Source organism: Diadema antillarum, unplaced genomic scaffold (assembly GCF_040938485.1).
Source record: "Diadema antillarum isolate AM-2024a unplaced genomic scaffold, OU_Dant_1.0 seq00000813_RagTag, whole genome shotgun sequence".
NCBI lineage: Eukaryota > Metazoa > Echinodermata > Echinoidea > Diadematoida > Diadematidae > Diadema > Diadema antillarum.
In genome coordinates, this window is record NW_027271692.1 from 56,732 (window position 1) to 81,782 (window position 25,051).

Genomic DNA, 25,051 nt, shown 5'->3' on the forward strand with positions numbered 1-25,051 from the left:
CGAGCCTTGTAAGCTACCATAGGACTTGAAATTTTACAATTCATTGTGGTGTCACACAACTACTTGATTTCTGTCTATTCTCTTGGAATCAACAGTTTTAGGATAATAATCTTAACAAACATCGCAATATTTAGGGGGACAGGATATCACGTTTCTGTTTTTTGTTTAATTCTGTTTTCGAGTTAATCATCCCGAAAAAGGCATATTGCCAAATTAGCTGTCACTTTGTAAGACTAGTATGTCAGCAACACCAGTTTAACCCATTGAGGACGAGTCCCGAGTATACTCGGGCAAGCGTCTATGGGAAATACGTGTTGTAGCAAAATCAAACCGTCCTCAACGGGTTAAAGAAACAAAAATTCGTCATGAATCCTACAAACTGCAAATGAAGTGTATCATAATGACAAATTGAACTGCTAGGTATGGAACTGCAGGGGTAAAAAATGTTACTAAATAAATAAATAAACAAATAGAAAATGATCAACATATTGCCAAATACACAGAGGAGCATGGGTTGTCTAATAGAGGAAGGGGGGGGCAACTCCTTACCCCTTGGGGTGGGCTGAGGGGTGCTTGCGACTGGGGTTGTGAGCTGGGCTGGCCTGAGGTGGAGGTCTGGGCGGCCGGATGCGCCGGTGGGCTAGAGTTGGTCTGCGACTGTGAGAGGGCTGCCGCCGCGGCTTGGACCGTACCTGGGGCTCTCATGGCTACCAAAGACAATTGGGAGATAAAAGACATTTGTAAAGGAGAAAGAGAAAAAAAATAAAGCAAACCAGTTTTTCATCAAGACAAAATGCTACAGATTGGTAAAAGCAAAACTTTGATTTTAGTCCACAAAAAAATAACAGCTTTAGTACGCACTGGCAGTGAAACACGGATAAAAGTCCACCATTTTTCAGGTTTTGATATGGTCATACATTCACAGCAAGAAGTCAGTCACAGATAGTAATCATATCCAATCAAATCTAATTAATTTGTATTGCATTATCATCTTCTGGTATATAACAGAGATCATGACATTACATTACATCATGCCTGCACCTTAGGATATCTTCGTCATCTTTAGGATTTGTAGTCTTTTTCAGGAACATACTATTGCTGAGAGGAAAATAAACATAATGGTATGTAATCATATGTTAGACTTAATGTATGTGATAATAGGTGTCCTTTGACCCAGTTCCATTGTTCAAGACATCATGCATTCTTGAACATGACTTGAGTGTACATTACCAGGAAATCCTACCCCCATCAATATTTCATTACAAATAAAATGACGCACATGTGTCAAACAGAATAATGTCAGGAGTATGTGTGTATGTAATTGAGATTATGCTCCATTTTGAAGATGTAACCATCTCTTAAATCACTCTAAATCTATCTTGCTCCCTTGGGGATGGGGAATGGGGTGGGGATGGGGAATGGGGTGGGGATGGGGAGTGGGGTGGGGGGTTGGGGAGAGCTTGCTCTTCCTTTTCCTGCAACGGGAGAATGGATGAAGAGGGGAATGATCGCTGCTGGTTGGAAACAAGATGCTTTTCCGGGGACAGCGCTTATCAATCATCACCCTAGATGGACAAGCTCCTATCTCTAAATGGCCGAGCTTTCTCCCAAGAGATCTGGGTCGCCACATCAACTCCATCATGACCCGTCATCACACGTGTACACCACTACTATACACACAAGCCTTGACAGAGAGACTGTGTGCTTAAAGGGATGATAGAGTTTTTGGTATAGATGGGGCTGCAGGTTTCTAACTTTGTTTGTGTGTGTCTGTTTGAGAGATAATAACCTCTTATGGACCCTCCTATGAAGTATCACAGAACATGTAATTCTTAGAGGAATTCACAGTTTTATTTTATGAAAATTGGTCTTGAAATGGCCTAGATATCCAAAAAAGCAATCCTTATAAAATGACAGGCCAAGACTTTTATTAGGAACTCTTTGTTTTACCTTGTTTTTGGATATCTCAGTCATTTCAAAACTGATTTTCATCAAATAAACTTCCAATTTCCCTTAGAATGTTATATGCTCTTTAACATTTCATACAGTGGTTTCTGAATATCTCGCAAAACATTAAAAGCTGAATCCTCACCTCAACCAATACTATACCATCCCTTTAAATATACACAGGCAAGAGGCTCATACACGCTGTGGATATAATCTCCACATTCATGAGAATGCAACAATCAGATATCAAGATGGTAGGTTGGCAAAGAATGTACAAGGTTGCACTGTTTGACTTAAAGAAAGAGGCCACCAATATGTGTACATACACTTGTGAGTATATATGTCTATCTTCCCGCTTCATGGAAGTGAATGGTAAACTGCATCATCTATTTCTAGCAGTTTGATCAACTTTCAGCATCTTGCTAGTAATGATACGCAAATAAACACTACTTATGACCTTGCAGTGTTGAAATGATACACACCAATTTGTGAAAGACATTCAGGAAGTCACGCACAACTACTGTATAATCAAACTTATTCCAATTTGTGTTTATTTCTTTCAGTGAAAAAATCCTGAATGCTTCTCACATAACAGATTTGTTATCAAGATTTTAAGTTTCCAATGCAGAGGAGAAAATAAAGTGTGATAGAGAACTTGGCAGCAATAGGTGTCACAACGAAACACAGTCATGCTAAGGTCAACCTCCTGCTCGAAACCATAACGAAAAAGGAAAAATTGTAACATCTCTCAGACAATCAATCTACTCATCTGTTTCCAACCAACCACCAGAGGAAAACAAAACAAAAAACAAACAACAAATAAGTATAGAATAGAATCAACATGGAAGCCACAGCTGTACTAATCAATATTGCCCTCACCGATCCTGGGGTCCAGCCACGTGGTCGATCTGTCGAGGTGATTGATGAAGTAGACCTCCCCCTCAGACGTGGCCGCCTGCTCCCAGTTTATGGGCAGCGGCCCCAGGTCCTGCATGGATGGGAGGGGCTGCCCGTTGCCTTGCATAATGATCTGCTGCACCTGTTACGTAACAATGATGATGATGATGATGATGATGATGATGATGATGATGATGATAAGAACATCAATGATAAGGCTAAAAATAGAAACTATTGTAACTACATTCAAATAAGAATAAAACATAACAATCACTCAATTAATGGTGAAAATTCAAAAATGTATAGATAATTGTCACATAGCGTATGTTCCAGAACATTTCATTTTGTCAAATATGTATGTAAATGTGGTGTGTTTTATCGAACCAACGTGGAGGAGTTGAATTTATTGGATAAAGCTCTAAGAGAAGATATGGCCAATGTGGGCAATTTAGTAGTGAAACAAAGTTAGACAACAGGAAGAAATGCAGTCTGAAATGCCAATTAAAATAATGATTATTAAAAAAAAAGTAGAAAATCGTCACCCATGCTCTGGATGAGGCAGAAGTGGGCTGTATGAAAATATCACATTTCCCATTTGAAGGCAAACGAACTGCAGTGAAAGCTGTTTAGAAAATTTTGTTATCAGGCTCCATGCTATAAGAGTAAAAGTACTTTTGCCTCTTCACAACATCTCATACAAGAGCTCTTTGACTGCATAAAGGGGCAGAGAGTCCCGAAACGAAAACAAGCATTATCCCAATGGGTCACAATTCAATAGGCAAATCAATATCATTCAGGCAATACCGCTACAGTGCTTTTTGGGGCTTATTGTCAGGACTGGATTTGGAGAAGCAAAACGTTCTTAGAAGTGTTCCTCTGCCGAAAAATGCACGACTGCGCACAAGAGCCTCTATATCTTCTATTCTTGCCTTCTTTATTTTCTGTTTTTTGGTATTGTTTGGTGGTGTTCTAGGGTCATGCTTGAAAAGGCATCCAAGAACCCGAAGACATAATACCACGCACTGACTTCCACAAAAGAGCATTGTAAAATGTGCTACAATGACATACAAATCTACATCGGGACAAACCTGTTTACGGCTCTCATCATAGAATTAACAATCTTGAGCCAGTGCTCCTTAATACACAAACATGCAGTACTCAAATGCACTATCTCACAAAACCTGCACTTAGCATCATACAGAGTGTTCATGTTACTATGATACAGAAATTGACTCTTTTTTTTTCTACAATTGTACAACTTCATGTCCTTCCAGCCTCATGAAATATCTTGATGTCGCACAACGAATAAGAAAAATACAACTACAGGTCAGACAGATTGCTTTTAGAATGCTAAGAAGCACAGAAATCAAGCACATAATAAAGAGAACAAAATTATTTCAATGTAGAAAGACACCTTTCATTCGTTTTTACCCCAGAAGGGATCCAAAAACATGTTTGCCAGGCATATTTCAGTGTGATACATCATATAAATTTCTCTGAACATGAATGAACAGTATTATTGATGACTAGGGATTGAATTTACAGGCAAACAATGGAAAGAATAAAACCAAAACAAATATGACGTGAGAGTACGACAGAGTGATAGAGTTTTGAAATGTTGTTGTTTTTTTGCACCCTCATTTGAACATTACAAAGTGGTACAAAAGTTTGGAAAATAAAAATCTAGATTTGAACAAAAAACAATGCTCAGTCTATCACTATTTTCACCTGCACATAATACATTGAAATCATGCTTGTCAGAAGAAAGCAAGATTAAAAGAAAAAGAAAAAAGATTGCACATGGTGATAGGAATCCACTATCTCTATTGCCATGACTGTCCCTTCTGATAGCCCTAAAATTCTGAGATCCCATTTGTTTTCACTCTCCTGGCCGTGAAACGTGATTGTCATGGTGCAGGTATCAAGAACAATGACTAGTGATCAACATGACTTCCCCGAGCTGTAGAGAAATATACAAGTTACATGCAAAAGAGAGTGGCGATGTGGAGATACATAAAAAGCCGTTCATGTTCCACATACCCTCCCCATGATTCACTTCACTAAATATAATGCTACTGTAGCTTTGAATACAAAAAAAGAAAAGAAAAACACTGCCACGCTGCTCTTGTCTCTGCATCAATCAATGACAGCACACTATGGACATCCAGCTGTTATAGCAGGGGGGAAAAACCTCTCGCACTTTAGCAAAGACAAACAACATCCACTCACTTCGCGAGTTATAAATTTGACACAGTGATGTCATTTTCAAGCATACTGACAAAGTTTGCACACCCCCTCCCCCCCCCCTTTCCCTTTCATGTAGTAATCACTGGGGTTTATACTTCTCTTACTGCATTATATAACACTCTGTTGGTCAGTTTCAAGAAAAATGTTATTTGTCAATATAATTTGTGTGAACTCTGACAAACACTTATAATTTAGTATGTTACTTTTTGTTAGGGGGAAAAATATATGCATGGTTTCATGCTTGGATACACTACGTTTCAAATTAATGCATGATGCTTTCACATCTACAATGTACCTCTGGTGATTATTTCACACTCAATTCCTTCCACAGCTGTGCACAATTTTGATAATTTCTTCAGTACATGTTCAAAGATACTGGGGGGGGGGGGGGGAGGGGAACTTTGGGCTTAGCCAGTCTTCAAAGGAAAACATGGCTGCCCACTCTTGCCAGCCACAGACCAATCTTAAAATCTGTAGAAATGGCCCCTCATCCTCACCTGGTTGTTATTTGAATTGGTGTTGACTTTGTTGAGCTGGTTGTTAGCCAGGAGCGGGGTTTTCCTTGGATCTTCCCAGGTCGTCTGTTGTCTGTTGTGGCTGTTGGATAGAGCAAGCAAACACAAACACAAGTAAATACCCAGATTAAAGCCTACATAATGAATGTGATGACAATTCACACAGTCCCATGTATTCAAATTGATTGTGATCATATACTGGTCTCATCATCAAGCATCGTCAATACAATACATGTGAACATGGCATCATGATTGATTGTTCATTTTCATTATTTTGATGTCCCTGACAAACTCTGACCAGGTTAGATGAGTAATGTTGTTATTTTCTATTTCTGCTTGACTAGAATGGCATGACTGCATACATGTTTGTCACGTGAAATGTTTTGCCAAGATAATATTAATATCACTATTTAAAAGAAGATAAATGGCACATATTTTTTATGTTGACAATTTCAAGACAATATCAAACACACAAATACACTTGAAAGAAAGATATGTCATTCTCTAATGAAGAATGTAGTAGGGATAGAAATATTCTGTTGGTAAGCCACCAATCACGCTATCCCTGCAAAGAAAGACACGCATCAGCTGAGACCTACAACACTTGACATATTTGTGGCTTACATCAGCAGAGTCAAAATATGTTTTACAATACATGACGCTGGCAAACATATCGTTTCACAAGTCTACTCTCACGATTGTACCATGAATTGCATTTGTACATGTACGGGAGTATTCTAAAATGGGACCATGCCATCGAGAACGCAAACAGGTAACTCCAGAAGCTTCTATTTTTCACGATCGTCACATTTCGCAAGCTCGCTAGTCACGCACTTCCAAGAACAACAAGCCAAGTCATTTGGTTCACTTCACAGATCAATAATGCCGACAGTCTCTCGCAACAAGGTCAGAAGAACCTTCTTGACAATTTACAAAGCATACACGATCACACGAAGCACTGTAAGGAGCACTAGAATAGTGCATCCTAAGTCTTTTTTCCCCCTGAATCTTTTATTTCCTTCTACAAGCAAGCTTATTCCATATTTGCTATGCAGGTCCTTTCATGTTCAATGAATCAATGCAAAAGTGCACAATAATACGACACACTTGATTCTTTCTATCAAATGCGAACGCAACTAATCGAATGGTAAATGAAGCACGCACTGAACACAGTACAGGGCCTCTCTTTCGGCCTAGTGTCGCAGAATAGCTCTTCCCTGTGTGATCACAAGAAAACTTGTCATTCTGAAATATTCTTTCTCATACATAAATCTAAATGCAAGTGACAGTTGAATGGACTGTTTAAATGAACTATGGGATACACAAGAGAGAGATCTGTATCAGTATCATACATCAAGAAGTCAAGATGAATAGTTCTATGAGATATAGTTGTAGGCTCCCACAATTAGGTCTAACTTTTCCCATACTCATCAGGCAGTCAATCCTGATGATCCCACCAAATGTAACAAATCTAACTTACTTCAATTGAAAACCAATCAGAATTATGATAAAGAAAGAAATAGTGTTTGCCCCTAGAATAACAGTCACAAAAAGTACAAGTACAAAGAGAAAATAAAGATATCTTTGTGCCACCACTGCGCCTCTATTGATAAGAATGTATTTAAAAAAAAACAAGCAAACAAAAGAATCATACATCAGGCCTCGAATTTTGCCAGTTTTAGGGACAGGCAATTTTTGGTTTCAGGGGCACTCTCTCTCAAAATTTTTTAAGGGCAGCAAGGAAAAGTTGCAGTAAGCATGGTAATTCTTTGAGAGAGGCATTGCGGCAAGTAGATGGGGCATTGCGGCAAATTGCCTTTTGCCTCCCGGGTAATTCGAGGCCTGATACATTGTATATCACAAGAGATATCAATTCATATACCAAGCGTCTTTTATGTATCTGGTTGCTCCTAAGACATAGAGTACAGAATGTACATTCAGCTGTAAGAAAATAAAAATGTGTCTAATTTATAGATATAAACCTAATTACTCTGTCAGCAAACATGAGTGAGATTTTCCATCTTCAATCTTTCCGTTCTCATAATTGTGTGGCTTCATTAACATACAATAGACTAGTTCCGTTCCGATTTCAGGGCATTACTCGTGGGTGGACATACATGATGCTGCCTGCACAGGCTGGATGCCATGGAGACAGGGACCGCATCCACAGATTTACAGCTGGCTCTCACTACTACCAACAACGGGATCGTCATAATGGGCGTGTCCTTATAAGGCAACACAGTGGAGGAATGGGCCCCTGTGGTTAAGGCACAGATAATCAGGAGATTTGGGGGGGGGGGGGGGAGCAGTCATAGGGTAATGAGGACTCTCGTTTGAGCCAAATTTGCTTGAAGTCCAAATCTCCCTCTGGTGCCCTCTGTAAACATTGTTACATTTCATAAATGCATGAAACATACAGGCCCAAAATATCCAAATGCATAGTCAGCTTGTTTTGATGTGGAAGAGTTATGTGTGTGGGAGGGGGGGAGAGATATTATGATACAATTTGAGCATGTAGCACAACACAATGTTGGCATACCATGGCTTGTTTTGTTTGCACAAGACAGTAGTGCGTGCATGATCAATACATTGACATTTGTCACAGTGAATGCTACATCACTCTGTACAATGAATGGCATGAGAAGTTAAATCCACCAAGCCAGCCTTTTAGCAATGACTACATTGTGCTTTTAGCTCATCGTTTGCATTGTTATTGTAAGGCAAGAGACGGCAGGATGGTGACTTCATGTAAGATGTATTGATTGAATGTACCACATGCATCAACATAGAATCAACAATTTCACGTAAATGCATTATATAACAACTGATTATAATTCACTGCCCACATGGACTCTGTATGGAAACATTTAATGGAGTAGTATCATTATCACTCAATCAAGCTGATTGATTTGATATAAGAAATATATTTAAACACTATACACTAACACTACTGACACTAAAAAATAAATAAATAAATAAACAGAAAAATAAATAGATATATGGCAGCATTGAAAGAAAATAGCATCCCTTCCACATATACACTATGTAATATCCATTAAAAGGTTATGACTGATTGGTCTACTCTTTCATTCATCTGTGTATCAACATCAGCCCACTGTACAGTATGTCGTGACAAGCCTGAAGTAAATTAAGGTCTGGCGTGCAGCAGACTACATGACAGAGGAGAAGGGGAGAGGTTCCATTGGGAAAGGTACCTTTTCAGAGTTCTGTTTATATCTGACATGAATAGGCTGTTACCGGATGAAAATGAAGCCAGTTGCTACCATATAACCAACCCTTATGCCAAGCAGTATAGTAGTTTTTGGCTAAGGTGAAGAGGCTTAATGATCGTGTAAATTGTCAAATATTGTCAGAGTGTTTGTCCATATGTTCCATATCCAAGTGGATATTGAGGAATGAAGTAATTCCAGACAAACAGGAAAGTATAAGATTTATGAAAGTATGTAAAAGGAAGAAATTTCGTACATGGTTTTAAAAATCTGAATTTTTCTTCAATACTAATATCAGTCACAACTGCAGATCTGCATATTAAATATGCAGATGAGGCCCCTGCTGAAAGATTCTTGCATTGGACTTGCACACATTTTTTTTTAATTTAGTTAGTTGGATATTCTTATTCAAAAATGAATTAAGACAGGAAGAGATTGAGCATCTGGTGTCAATCAATAGCTTAGTATAGTAATTACAATTATGTCATTTTTGAAAACCCATATCAGATCAAAGGAGTTTGAGAACATTACATGACGTGATAAGAAAAAAGATGATTTAATCGGTCAAGCTGTTACAATTTTCACATAATGAGCTCTACTCTTTTTCACCACAGTTTTCTTCCCCTCCCCCCCCCCCCCCCATCTTCCCCACCCTTGTCCTCTGTGATGCAAAGTCCTTCAACATAACGTGCAAACTACAGTCACCCATCATGATAGACAGTCCCTCGACCAGGTTACAATGAGGTAGACACTATAGGGCCATGACAAATGCTACCGCAAAGAGACCTCCCCCACCCCCCCCCCCCACCCCCTTTTTTTTTGCACTTTTAAGGTTTCTCTAACCATTCAGGAGCAACAAAAGAGGTGCCGATAGGGCAATTTGAAATCTTGCATTATACCCCCGCACAGAACATTACATTGTATAGGTATATCTTCAGGAAAACGAGTCCTCAATTTCATGGCCTAATTCCATCTTCAAATTGACCACGTCCATGAATTCACCTCTCTCACTCATACATGGGAACTTGAACAGCACCAATGACTAGTTCATTGCAATGCTTATGAATTAATTTTTCTTTCCCCCATAACAATTCTAATTCACAGTGTAGACTTAAAAGTAATCTTTCTTTTTTTTTATCTCAGGCCAGAAGTTGTATGAGTTTTGTAATCGCTACGTCGTTCATGCTCACTCACCCATGACCACTGACATCATGAGAATCACAGCTCATTATACCAATGACTCAATAAAAGAAACTGCAGGCATTCAAGATTCCCCTTCACAATATTTGAAGAGAAGGTGACCTAAACTTGCCCCATACTCAAGGGTTAAAGGGACAAATGTCAACAAGCACTTACTGTGTTGCCAGTGAAACAAGTCGAAAAGTACAAAATAATGTTCTGTAAAAACAAGGTCACTGCTACCTCCTTGCATCTGTTCACGTACACGCAACATACATTGAATCCAGTTTGTTTGAGACGCTATAAGGCTGTGTTTATCCAACTTAAGAGATAGAACCTTGTTTCAAAGTGCATTTATATGAAAGTGGTTTGAGGCTATTTCTCTGGATGTTGCATTTATCAGAAAAAAATATATATATCTATAAAATCATGATTTGCGAGTTGTCACTGCACGGCTGCTTTGCGCCGTTTGACATGGGAAGTATACAGGTCAAACTAAGGCACCCCATATAAACATGTTTCACGATGGCTTTGCATTTATCTACATCACAGAAAAGGCGTTTGTGGCTCAAACGGCTTTCAAATCAGCATTTTTTAACCACAAATGAAAACACAGAACAATCTATTGCTGAAAAATTGCCTCCATCACATTTGGAATGGTAATTATACCTCAGGGAACCTTTAAAATAAATGCACCCTACATAATTACACCTAATGCTGGAACAGACTGATAATTTCAACAGACCATAAATGCAATGTTCATGTGTAGCATCACCAATATGAAGATGCTCCCCCATTATGACACATCAATCCGAAAACTCTCTTAGTGTACATAATATGTAGAGTACAAATATGCGTTTGAATCAGATTTTTCAATGTCTCAATCTATTATTTATTACCATGCAAAAGCAATTGAATGTGCACTAACTCACAGGCATAAGATGGGTCTTTGAAGCTTGTTATCTGTCCATCTTCTAGAAAGAACAATTCGAAATGTAGTAATATCAGTACTGAAGTCATTCCCTAGACAAATATACATACAAACACACAAACACACACATACACACACACACATGCACTACAATTATCTAAATTAAGGTGAAGAACTCATCTTGCACAGTAACATCCTGCATTTGGTAACACTCCAATGAGCGCATACAGCAAACATGTATACAGGATCTACTACACACAGATATAAAATACGCTCGATACCAACTCCGCATCAATAAGTTAACACACTTTAGAGTGTATGAAAATATCAAATTTGATCAAAGCAAAATATTTTTTTCTTCATCCTCATTCAAACCCTACTCATGGCAAACAAATACTCTACACTTTTTTTGTAAAGGACCAGCGCTGCTCCACAAGCACACTTCAGGCCTCATAAATGGGACGCAGAAGTTCACCAGGAGAACAGCTTTTTATTAATAGCGGCACGCACAAAAAAAAATAATCCATATTCCACCTGAATAAACTGTGATTTTGAGAAGTTTGATCTTTTACCCTCCATCATCAATTTTTTTCTGCTATAAAGCCTCTCCCTTACAGCAAACACAGAAACTTTGATGTATTTATTCATCATCTATCACAAGTAGAGAGCCAGTCCCTCATTGGCTGAGAAGCTGAAATTTATTTTTTATTCTTAGTCTGTCAACACGAGACATGGTATTGAGGTGTATTTATCATTTATCACTTGTCAGTTAATAAAATTCTAAACACCCATAGTTGAGATCAAAGGCAAGAGGTTTTAGGGTGAAATGCCAAATGGATATTTGCGATTTCATATATGGATGACTCAATGGATTTTTCTTTATTCAAGAAATTGATGGCTATTTTTAAGCCCTAGGTGCCATCAGAGGTCATGTTTAAAGATTATTAATGTTGAACCGGCTTTGACTTGCTAGAAGTGGGATAGGACCATGTCACAGGTACAATTTAACTGACAAAACACACAAAATGAATGGCAGTTCATGCTTTAAAATTCATATTAGCATGTTATAAAAGAAAAAAAAAAGGGAAAAACATGTTTTCCATGGAACAAATTGCATGGAAAATGTTATACATATTGCGTGCCAACCCTACTCCTTCCATGTACTTCAGAAAGAAGTGGCTCAATACTCTTATCCCTTGAGTCCCCAGGATCTATTCATGGAGAGGGCACAAATAGGTACGAACATCCAATAACACAGGGCAAAAAAAGGGGACAAGGGATTTTCCGACAACATAACAAAATACAAACATAAAACAAAAAACAGCCAGAAAAAGATCAGAGTGATCTTGTGAGGGTGGGGAAGTCGGTATTCCCCTCAGGGTAAACTCGGGCAAATATTAGATTATTCTCCCAAGTTTGCCAATGCTGTGTTTTTCTGCAGTGATTTTTGTATGCTCTTTTTTTTATGAAAACGCAAACAACTCCTTGGATTTGAATGGTAATCAGTCTAGCAAAAACTGTTTTTGTGTGCTGAACGGAAACAGGGCTGTGTAGTACTTGCCCACAGTACAGCCTACCGCATTCACGTTCTCACAAGCGTAAAAGTGCCTACAAAGTGCACCGCACTTCATCTGGTGGAGGAAAAAAACATATCTTGTTGTGTGACCCTCTCTGTGAACTTGCGAGCCAGTTTCTGTCAGGTTTCTATTCTCTCTTCAGTGTTTGTGTATGTGTGGAGCACTACAACACACTATTTTCGGGTCGGCAGCAACCACACTTGGCACCCCTTTATATTTAGCACGAGAAAGAGATGAATGTGAACTATACATATCGCCACACACTGCATGAATATGTGCATCCTCACAAATATGACTATTGTCTTTGTTTCCTCTCACGCCTCCACACCTCTTCAAACTTCTGGATATTTTATGATGTAACTGACTCCTGAAGGCAAACCATCAGCATGTCTCTATTTTCCTCTTTTCTTTACTGATGAATAAATGCTGACATATTTTCAACCACCACGGCAACATATAATACTATTCTCTTCCAGGAGTCAACAAGTAAAGGAACTTGTTTCTTGTGGCATTTAGCATAAAAAATAACTGACTGATAGTGATACCATGTTCTCCCTGTTACTAATATGCAGTGGGTGTACTATGAGGTCCCAGTGTCAAATACCAGTTTCTGGTGACTGCATTTACATACTTTAAAACAAAACATGCTGATGAAATATGGGCGTTTTTCTTGTACAACTTACTAAACATCATAATTTATCATGAATCATAGATTCTGATGGTGGACACCTGGGGAAAAACAAACCAAACCTAAAATATGCAAATTTATCATAAAATGCATCTTTCATCCATATCACTCACTATCTACCAACTTCCTCACACATCCATCAGACCATGATGAACTTTGTTCATATCTACATACCCCTTATATAATTGGTATAACATGTCTGGGCAATATGTTCTTTTCACCTAACCCAAAAGGGCTTCTCCCTCAATCTATCTACTCCCCTGCCCCTCCCCCTTTTGTAGCCCCTCCCCCTTTTCTTTAGCACCCCCCCCCCCACCCCTTCCATCACTTTTCAAAGTCAAGCCTCAATCACCAAACCAGAACCCTCAAATTAAACGGTGAACGAGTTAACCATGGCACCACGGTAGAGCTCGCGAGCGTCATGGATAACAGAACCAGCCACTGAAAAGACCGGTGTGCTGGTATCTTCTACCACCAGACCGAAAGTTCATCAGATTCAGCAAGTACTGAGAATCCATCCACGTATTAGGGCACAGGGGCCTATACTGATGTGTTATAATCAGTATACTTTGGCTTCAACGTCTTTACCAAAAGGTTAAAATCTGTACACGTTGGCATATAGATAGAAAGGCCAATACACATCTTGTACCTCCACCAGTATACCTAACGGGGCAATATGCTGTATACACACAAACAGATCGTACTCCATATATTTAAACCAGAAACACAATTTGAGTAGCAACCAGATGGTAGAGCAAAAGCTGTGACAACATTACATGTAGGCATCAGAGTGTGTCAACTAACAGTAAAACATTACAATGTGTTTGATACACATGGTACGGCTGGCTTATTCCCCATTAAGAAAAAGAAAATTTGTATGCAGTATGTGGTGACAAGAGTGAGAGAAGACAGGAGTTATTATCATTATTACTGTTATTGTTGTTGTTGTTATTATTATCATAACCATTATCATTATCATTATCATAATCATTATTATTATTATTATTATTATTATTATTATTATTATTATTATTATTATTATTATCATTATTATTAAATTACTATTATTATCATTATTATTATTATCATTATTATTATCATATTTATCATCATCATCATCATCATCATCATCATTATTATTATTATTATTATTATTATTATTATCATCATTAAACTGGGAAGAGATGTAAGGACTATTCCCACACAAGAGTATTATAGGGTGCATGTGGGCAATTCCGCAGTTAGGTGGACATGACATGGATAAAAGAAATGTGCCTCTTTATCTTACTCTTTAATCTAGGTATCAACTAATGCCATGGATGTTCACCAATCATTAAGGTCTTTCAAATTCAGTAGATTTTATCTTTCGTATTGATTGATTTCGCGAGATCTAAAACCATCATTTAAAATGTACATGTGGGACTGGGGATGCTGAAATTCACTTAAATGCAAATTACAGTGGGTTCCTTTGAAATTTTTTCCTCAAAGTTTTGCTAAAGGGTAAAAGATAAATACATTTAAATACTCCAGAAGTCATGTGACATTTTATCAATTACAAAAGGGTGAAATGACCTGCGGAATTACTCCGGACAAATGTAACGTTACTAACCGTAACGTTACTAACCATGCTTTTGGGGGTCTAGCTAAGAAATTATTGGTCGAACTGCTAAAAAACATTGTGTGAACATTTGTCATGATGCAATAATTGAAATTAATGCAACACTTTGTTTGAAGTAATTTGAATTTTTGCACACTTTTTGTTACAAGACATTGATTTTTTTGTCATGTCCTTTTTTCGTAACGTTACTAACCAGCCCTTTAAGTTGCCATAGAAATTCTAATATTCTTGGATTGTATTCATTCTTTTCTGTATCATAAACCTGGGAATGATGAACATGTTTTTGACATAATTTTGGCTTGAAATGAATAAATGGTAATTTAGTAGTAAAAACAAATATCTAAATTTGTTCAAATGTAACGTTACTAACCGCGGAATTGCCCATGTACAGTATCTCCACGCTGCGATTCACAATCTTATCTCAAACCCTTTTTTTTTTCCTTTTTAATCTGTAGCTGTTTCATGGAAATCCGAAATACATATCGCATGCTTGGCGATTTACGCAATGACACTCTTCCGCTGCCAAATATTGACTCTTCGGAAGAAATCGCTTGCACAACGCAAGGAACGGAAGTAGTTGAAGCAAGGTTATCACAGGGCGACCCTGACTCTGGAGACACTGTTCTGTGTTTCCGCACCTTAATATTATCTGAGCAAATATGCACATTGACCACTCTGTGAAATAGGCTGGATTTACAATGTACTTTGGGAGACTTTTTTAACGAGACAATTTACAAACATCCCATGTTGAGATTGGCTATATTTACGTGTAGGCTTACAAATTTTATCTCCAGTTGAAGTTTGTTCCCCACAGTTGCATATATATATGGATCTGCATAATACAAGCATTCAGGTTTGTGTGCTATGTGTACATTTTGTATGCAGATCCACATTCATAAACATTTAGGTCCATGCAATATACAAATTAGAAAAGATTGTCCATATCGTACACAGGTTTATAACAGCACCAGCTTTTTGTACTTTCATGTGCAGACCTGGTCGTGGACCTGGTACAGTTTTGGTGTCATGAAAAATGATGAGGAATTGTTGTTTGCTACCCCCCCCCCCCAAAAAAAAAGTAATTGACCACAAAAATTGATTGTCCTATAATAAGGAAACTGTTTCCAAAAATGAAAAATTAAAATATCCCATGCATAGTGCTCTACACTTTCTTTATACATATCACTTCTATGATATTTCGTTCAGCTACACAATCTAATGCAATAAGCATGTTTTTCAAAAGTTTTGTCAGAACCTTGTCCATATATATGTGTCCTAATACGCCTTGAGTGGGACTATTAAATCTAAAGAGAGAAAGATTGTAACAAACAGAAACAAACAAAGCTTACTAAGTTTCATACCCAGAATTTGGTGGGAATACATGATTATTGTATACAAGGTATATTTCGCAAATCTCGTGAGTCAACCATCATTTTAAAAATGTACAACTCTTAAAAATAGTGCCTCCCTAACACAAATGATTATCATCTTCAATTGTAGAAATCACAGGGTTTTTTTTTCTCACAAGGGAATAACACATAGGAGTTCTCTTTCCATCACTGACATTTTTGCATGTGAATTTAATCACTCATGAAATTGATTTACAAGTCCAAATTCACAAAATATGTGACATGAAGTACTGTTGTAGTATACAAGCAGAGTTGCAGTGTCAATGTCAATCAGTATGTTCAATAGCCTGTGATAGAGATCTAGGCCTACAATATGACAATTTCTTTGTTAGATGTGAAGTCAGTAGAGTCAACTCCTTTTATCACAGCATACATGTACAAGTGAGGATACAATGATGTAAGTCAATCGGAATAGGCCCATAGGCCTATCTGTTTTAACAATGGGCGATAACCAAAGCAAGAGATGCTTGAAAATGAAAGTGACTTTTTTACAACAAAGTCAATGTCAACTGGTTCATTATGTTGAACAGAGTGCAAGTGTAGATGGGGAGTTGGGGTAGGGGGATGGTGTACAGAAGAAGAGCTAGGTTAACACACACCAAGCTTGGGGTAACAACAAAGCAATTTGAGGGCCTGATTATAGACCCCTGAGTCACTGGCAGGGAGTTCAATGAAGGCCAAGTCTTTAATAGAGCAGCAGGGAAAAGTGAAACTGGAACCTAATCACAACACGACCCTGCCACAAAAATACAAGTCTAGGCATCAAACAGGCCAGCGTGCTCCAATTACAAATGGGTATAAGTTTGGCAGGCTCCATGTGTGGATGTGGGGCAGAGGTAGGGGTGTGATGAAAAAGGGGGAGGGAGTGTAGATGAGATGAATGGGCTGGGGATGGGGAACAGCAGGAGGAGGAGGAGGAGGAGGAGGGGGGGGGGAAGAGAAAGAAGAGGAGATGGGGAAGGGGAGAAGGAAGACGATGAGGAGGAGGGGAGGAGGAAACAGAAGACAAGAGGAAGAAGATGAAGAAGAGTACAATGTATGTACAGTATATGGAAAATGTGCTACATTGTGTTGTATTGTATTTAACTTTAGGCAAGGTGACTATACACACATACTCCAAGGAAGGAGATCTACATGTATTTATGGAATAAGGAAGCAATCTCAAGAAGAATAACCCTACAGAAGTCAAATTGGCACTTGAGAACAGCAGAAGTTAAAAAGAAATAAAACAAAACAGAAAAAAGACATGAGAGTATGAGAGAGCTTTAAACAGAAAAAAAAAATACTTGAAAGTACTTTAGACATCAATCAGGAAGTAATTCACTCCAATGAAGCACCAAGTACTTCCTGGATGCCTGGAACACTTCCTATGTATGATTTGCTACCTGAGACCCCTTCACACCAATAAAATAACCCTATGGTGGTCACAAATCTATAACAACAGACAAAGAGTAGTATTATTCATCTTACAACATGTAGAATCCTGGGTGCTTCAGTTCACTCTTCAACTATCCGAGGATCTGATCAAGTATATATTTTTATAAAGTCGTCTGCTTCTGTCATAGATCCCTATGCAGTTGAATAATTCAACTCTCTAATATTCAATACAGATTTGGAAGAGAAAGAATGATACTATCTCTAAGATGACAGCTTAATTAAACACAAAAATAAACCCCTAAATGGTTAGTCCTGTATGAAAAGTACCCGTAGCATACATTCATATCACACTCCATCAATGGAAATTAAACCATGGCTCAAAAATGAAAACGAAAGAAAACCTGCATAGATGGATTTTGTTCCCTTAGGCACGAGAGCATTCTCCCATTGCTAAAAAAAAAAATGATCTCCATGGGAGGGCTATACATCCCCAAAAGTAAAACTCCGAAAATACAAACTTATTTCATTTATTTGATACAGCTGCCACACAGCTTTTGAAATACATGAATTTCGTTTTTCCGCGATTTTTCTTCACAAGAGGGTGATGTCATTCCTCTGTCTAGCAATAATGAATGTGCAACCGACTGTAAAATGTATTAGCGGTAAACTCTTTTGTCATTATCACTCTTTAATCACATACGATTTATGAGAATGTCGCAATGAACCACACTAACTAACCAATAATTCCTTTGTAACTCCTTTCTGTTGATTTTTTTTTTTTTTTTGGGGGGGGGGGTTGCAGACTTTCAAAGTGTAACTTGACAAAAGCCATCGAGACAATGCCAGTAAGTGAAATGAACAAGAAGATCAATAACAATTTTGACATGAATAAAAACTATAAAATGAAATGACCAGCTGCAACAGTTCGTCACTGCAGTAAAGTCTGAGTCATCGTATACACTGCGTGTCACGCATTCACAAAGCATCCTCGTTTATCCCCCCTCACATCCACATTTATGATACACAAATAAACACACACACACACATACATACATACACACAGACACTTTGCATTCTACTACTGCACCTGCCATTTGGATAAATGGATTGGGGTGGGGTTAGGGGCATGTCACACACGTGCTAATTAATGAATACACATTCAAACACAATCTCATACTTAAATGACTCATCGCAAGAGGGGGGAACACCCACTGCCGTTAATCGGCCTTACCAACATATGACTGTGGACAGGCCAAATCAACCCTTGGTCGATCAATGGGTGACAAAATCAAACATGAATTGGCAAAATTAATAAATAGTAGTTGCTTTATCAAATCTCCTTTCATAATGCAGAAACTGAATTGTCAAGGTCATTATTTTAACTATAAGGGGGGGGGGAATCATTATTTTCTTTCAATGTGAAACTGGATTGCACAACTGTCAGTTTGGATGTTGCAACATTTGCATTGGCCAGCACTCATGAACAAATGGATCACTTGCATAATAGCCTTAATTAAATTGCTTAAATGCACAAAGGCCATATCTTTGTCTATGATATCACATCCCGTGCTACAAACAGACACTTTGTTCAGTCGTTTTACTTCATGTTAAGAATTGATGCTGAAATTAAATGAAAAAAATAAATCATAAACTATGGATATTATCACTGGGCTGTCATAAGTTATAAATGGCATGTTATACATGTGCAGCATATTATATCATGAAATGCAAAGTACTTTATGTATCGTGGGCAAATATGTACCGATCAATCAAGTTTTGTTTAATCATACACGTACGCCGCGACAGAATTTTAACCCAAGTCATATGTATCGCTATTAAAACTGTATTATATATCTAGGCAGTGTGCCTATGATCTATAACAAAGCAAACATACAACTGTAGGTTTACTAAGACAATTATTGGTCCCTTTTATTGATAGGAGATACACATGGAATCATAAAATAAATGAAAGATGAAAGTAAACATCCACTGATAAGAAGACTCGAGTGTGAAAGCGTGGTTGGATGCATGTTCGTACATGTTCATTCCCCCTGCTTTCACTGTTATAACGAAATGCCATACAAAGTCCATGTTACTTTGATAGTCCATGCCAAGGCTGTGGTGTACATGTGCTGCGATAAAAATGTTCCAAGTTGTGTTTCTTTTCAATATATGAATACAGATCTAAATATAAACTATAACCGTCAGATGATGAATAGATCGCCTAGTTGATTTCAGCTCTCGCTGAAGATATATCCCCACATTAGCACCACATGAGCTTGAAACAAGTCAATAGTGATCAGTGCAAAATATTGATTTTGACATGCCATGAAACAAGAACGGGAAATTTTTGGTTCTCTCTCACCCCCCACCTACAGTACTTCACCTTGCAATGTCTTACCAGTAATAGATACACCAGGTATATGCCTGGTCTATTGTGAACATCATTGTAGTGGTACATTTAACTCCAGACACTCATATATTTTTTTCCCCTTCTTTTGTTTCTTTTTGCCGGGCTCAGGCTAAACCACGCCCCCCAAGTGCCACATGAATGGCAGATTTCCGAAAGTTGTATTCAATGATTTCAATGGCGAGGAATGCAGAGTATGCGGCTGGAGGTCATAGTGCATTGTATGTTTCTATTCTCTTCTGCTATCCACTCCACATGCACTGAACAAGACAAGTCAAATGAATATCAGTGTATGACAGGAAGTTATATGTTGATTCCACAAACAGACATTGAATCCTGGTGTACAATGCTTGATAATACAACCCAGTGGCCAAATTGTCCGCATGCAAATCTCCCCAAACCCACAACTAAGCTTCTTTGCTCTCAAATACTTACTCAACCTTGACATCTTCAAATACACATTCACACGATCTATTTGATCACTTCATCGATCTTCACAAAGACACCCACACAAAAATAGTCCTTATTTTAAGTAAGAGTTCACTAGATATTTTTTCCTGCTCTCACTATTTATAAAGAGTAATTAATGCCAACATCATTATACAGTCAAACAGTCTAAAGGTTAATCAAATGACTCTGTGTGTGTCTTTCAATAATCAGGCTTACCATTTTCCAGAACTATTTTTCCCATTCTAGACATACAAACTGGCTCACTACTTTAGAATCGTGATAAAACACAATTGTACATGCTCAAAACACAAGAGAGGGCAGACTGTTGTTATCTCACACATGCCACTTTTAAATTACATGACTGATACTTTCAGTCCATTTATATTGAAAACGCATTCTAAGCACCCTGTGTCAATCATAGCACAAACTACATTGTGTATGTATCAACAATTATAAATATTTCTTCATGACTGCAATTGGCATTAATGCACTCAATTTTGGTGTTTCTCTTTGTTTTAGAATAATAACCACAACAGTCAAGTTATCTGAACATGTGGAGAATTTCCGGAGGTTTCTTGGTACAGACTGCAGAGCTCTGTTACTTCGTAAGTAGGACATGTTAGACTGGTATGAAAGAGTGCTGCAAAGAGAGCGAGAAGGGCATATGGTATGATCATGAACACTCATTCCCTGCGAGGAGGGTGTCGCTGGTAACACGGCTGGTGTAGGGAACGCTGTAGGCTTCCACTGCAGTCGAACCCCGTACACCAGAGGAAGAATTTAAAGGATGGATCCATACGAAATTCTCAAACATTACACGAGGGTTTATTTAATAGTAACATTTACCTGTGATAGCTCAAGAACTGTACACAGTATACAGTTATCAGTAAGGAAATAAGAAGAGTTCAAAGACTTCATGTTCAGTCACTGTTTCAAAAAACTGAACAATTTCAGAAGACCAATTGAACATTAAACCTTCATGAAAACGAGTAGGCCTACCAAACTGTGACCATCAAACATAATTTCACATAGAAATAACACTGTGGGTTGAATTTTTGCAGTGCATGTATTACACCATCAGGATTTTTTTTTTCATATAACTGCAAAAAACAAATCTTTCCGCTTCTTTTCACATTCAAGAAATCATGTGTTTCTTTAATGTTATTTTCACAGAAACAATGAACCCAAGAATAAGATGAGTAATAACTTGTGCAACACGATATGAATGTTGCACAACTTTCAACAATTGAAACTTCTGAGAATCATTTCAAAGAGTTACTTCAGTAACATGATCTTGATGACAAATGGCCACCTCGCCATCTTGTCGTAATCATTACTTGCTTTTTACAAAGAATTCTCCTTTTCACATTTTTCTGCAACATTTTTGTGCCTTGATCCGCATGAATTAACCGTTTTTGCATTTTATCACATTGCAAAAATGAATTTCACAAACCATCAATTTTGGGTGTGCATGAATGCAGCTACTTTCAGACTTAGCACTGCTATTCCTTTTAACAGGGATGCCAAGTTCAAAAAAATTTCATGAGTGAGATTTTCATGACTCGGCATCTCGGCATGCGAATGTGCACGCGAGCGACAGTGTGGGAGGGGTTTTTCCCCCCTGTGGCCTCCCACGGTAGGGGGCTTTTTCAATTTTTAGCTCTTAATGGTGCGATCAGATGCATACTTATGTGACTATTTTTTACTTATTTTGAAAGACAAAAGGGAAATATACCTTCAATTGCAACTATTACTTTAATCTTTTGAGCTATGCTCATTATTATAGGCCCAAGTTGCAGACTTCGCCCGATGCGTGAGAAAAATGGGTGTCATGCGTGAGATCGTGTGATGGCCCCTACATGCTTGAGTCTCACGCAGAATGCGTGAGACTTGGTAGCTCTGTTTTAAAGTCATGCTGACCCCCCCCCCCCCCCCAAAAAAAAAAAAAAAATATTATGCATGCGATTTGTATTCTCATGTAGGATTAGTTTGATTTATGAAAGCCATCTGGCAATCATAGTATTGACTGCCTTCTGGTAAGGTGAGAGCACTTGCAAGCAAAAAAAAAAAGAAGGAAAAATCAACTTCCAATAGACTCTACCATTTCCTTACCCCTCACCTCCCCCCCCCCCCACACACACACACACATGAACATATGTTTAAAGTGATTGTTTATTGTTTTATAACAAAACCTTTGGTCCATGAAGCAGATGCTGCCCATAAAACATATGTGTATACACATGCCCCCAACAACACTTGGAGCATGTTCTGCTTTTCAGCCAACATCAACATCAACATACATAGATCAGATGTGTGTACTATATTGTACTGTACCTTCTTTATTTCTGCATTTCAAATATCCAATAAATTAATCATATAGGGCCTACTGCTCATCATGCTGCAGGTGCATCAATAATTTCATGTAAAATAATTAATAAGTCATAGGTTGAATCAAATCATATTCCACTAACTTAAGAGCCTGATTGTATGAAAGTAAAAGAATACCTGAATGCAGGTTAATCACTTTTTGCCACAAATCTACAATATCCCATTGATATGTACAATATCTGACCATTTGAAATACAGATTCACCACAACTGGAACTGGTTAAACTTTTTTCAAGTTTTCGATGCCATTATCTTTTTTAGGGGGGGGGGGGGGCATTTTTCTTTATACCAGTTATCAGTTTTCCTTGTTCTGTCTTAATAGATAAAAAATCTCTATCAACCTTTCTGGGTCAAGGTACCAGTTAGTAGCACACAAAACAAATAAAGAAATAAAAGTAATAGCAGGCCCTACATAAATAACATTTCACAATGATAATACAATGCAGGGTATCAACTATAAGCAAATTCTATTTTCCTCAAGGTAAAGGCTTAGTTGTCTTGGGCAACCATGCAGGTGAATAAAGAGTAGGGCCTACTTCAGCATATTACTTAAACGATGATTTTTATATATATATATATATATATTCTAAAGTGTTTTTCTGCTCAGTGTCAAGTCTATGGGATAGGGCCTATAATAAAGGCACTGAAAGCAGTCCAACCCAACCCAATGGAGCCTTATATCAGGATAACACAAGAAATATTATCAATAGTTGTTGTGGTCTCTAATGAGCATATCAATTAGTTATTTTGCAGTTTGAGCTCCTTATCACCTTATCAAAAGCATGTAATTTGATTCATAAAAAGAGAATACATGCAGTGGTAAACAGATTCATAAACGACTAGTAGGTCTTTCATTGCTGACTTGCTTACACCTTAACAGTTTGCAACGACAACGGGCAAAATGACGGGCGACAATAGAGTCTAGGATCAAAACAAGTCATAATCGTATCACGCTAGCTGTGCACAAGTTCGCCATGCAACATTAGGCCTTTAAACACCCTGGATTGGAATCAAAGGATCTGTTTTGGTGGAGAGCACTGCCGCTGTGCAGGGGACAGGGGTCACACGGAGTGCAACCCAGTTCAGAGGCGTTCTGTCTGCACTGCGCCCCTCACCACGCCTGGAAAAAACACCAAAATTAATGATTTTTCCTTCTGCAAACAAGCCAACTTTTGACAAGTAGAGGCATTGAGTAGACCTTGAGTAGACCGATGCTAATTGGGCTGATCTACCTAAAATGGATTACTTCCACTCAAAACTTTGTGCCCCCCCCCCCAGGAAAAAAACAAAAAAGAGTTCGCCAAGATGCTCGTTTTCAGTCAATTTCAAGATTCACTGCAGCAAAGGAGTAGAAATAATTGAGCTTGTCATGATTTTTTCCACATAGATGCATTTCATGTGTAAGTTGCCTAATTCTAAAAGTTTTGAAGAACTTGTAGTTTCACTGACAAGTACTTTGTCAAACAATTCAAACAAAATGTGTCTTCTTTTTAATGAATGTGCAAAGTGTAAAATAAAATGCAAGGTGCGTGAAAAATTATGTGATGGCTTTTTAAATAGAAGTGAGCTAAACTTGTATATACTTGTTATACTTGTAGTTTTTTTGTGGATGATCCTGAAACAGCATCTTCCTAAGACCAAGGACAAAATCATTTGAACTCAAATGCAGGGCTCCCCAGTCAAACAGGAAAAAGAATACAATTATACACTGTATCTTGTCAATATAAAAGTTGATAAATCATTCAATTTCCATTAAAGGGGAAGGCTAGTAACTGATTAGTGGGAATCAGTGGAAATGCTGGGAGATGATTGTTCCAATCCTTATGGGATTCATTCAAGAGTTCATTGTATATCTATTGTTGTGTGAAAATGATTTGCTTCAGAACGGTCTCATATTCAAGTAATGTGCAGATTAATGCTCCGTCACTGACCAGGGACGCTAACCTGGAAGCATTAAACTGCACATTACTTGAATATGAGACCATTCTGAAGCAAATCATTTTCACACAACAATAGATATACAATGAACTCTTGAATGAATCCCATAAGGATTGGAACAATCATCTCCCAGCATTTCCACTGATTCCCACTGATCAGTTACTAGCCTTCCCCTTTAAACCAGTTCAACAGAAGTATTGACCTAAATGACACAAAGTGAGAAAACCACACTTTTTTTTACTACAATGTAA

General features: G+C 38.0%; 1 protein-coding gene across 1 annotated transcript in view; it reads right to left on the minus strand.

Annotated features, from left to right (window-relative positions):
* The window catches only part of LOC139739731 (transcriptional coactivator YAP1-A-like), a 57,146-nt gene that overhangs the window by 25,712 nt on the left and 6,383 nt on the right, over positions 1-25,051 (minus strand). The window contains exons 2-4 of the mRNA XM_071650334.1: positions 5,589-5,688; positions 2,827-2,986; positions 550-707 (exon numbers count right to left, since the gene is read on the minus strand). Coding sequence (XP_071506435.1) covers positions 550-707; positions 2,827-2,986; positions 5,589-5,688 — 418 coding nt within the window. The remainder of the gene's footprint in view (positions 1-549; positions 708-2,826; positions 2,987-5,588; positions 5,689-25,051) is intronic.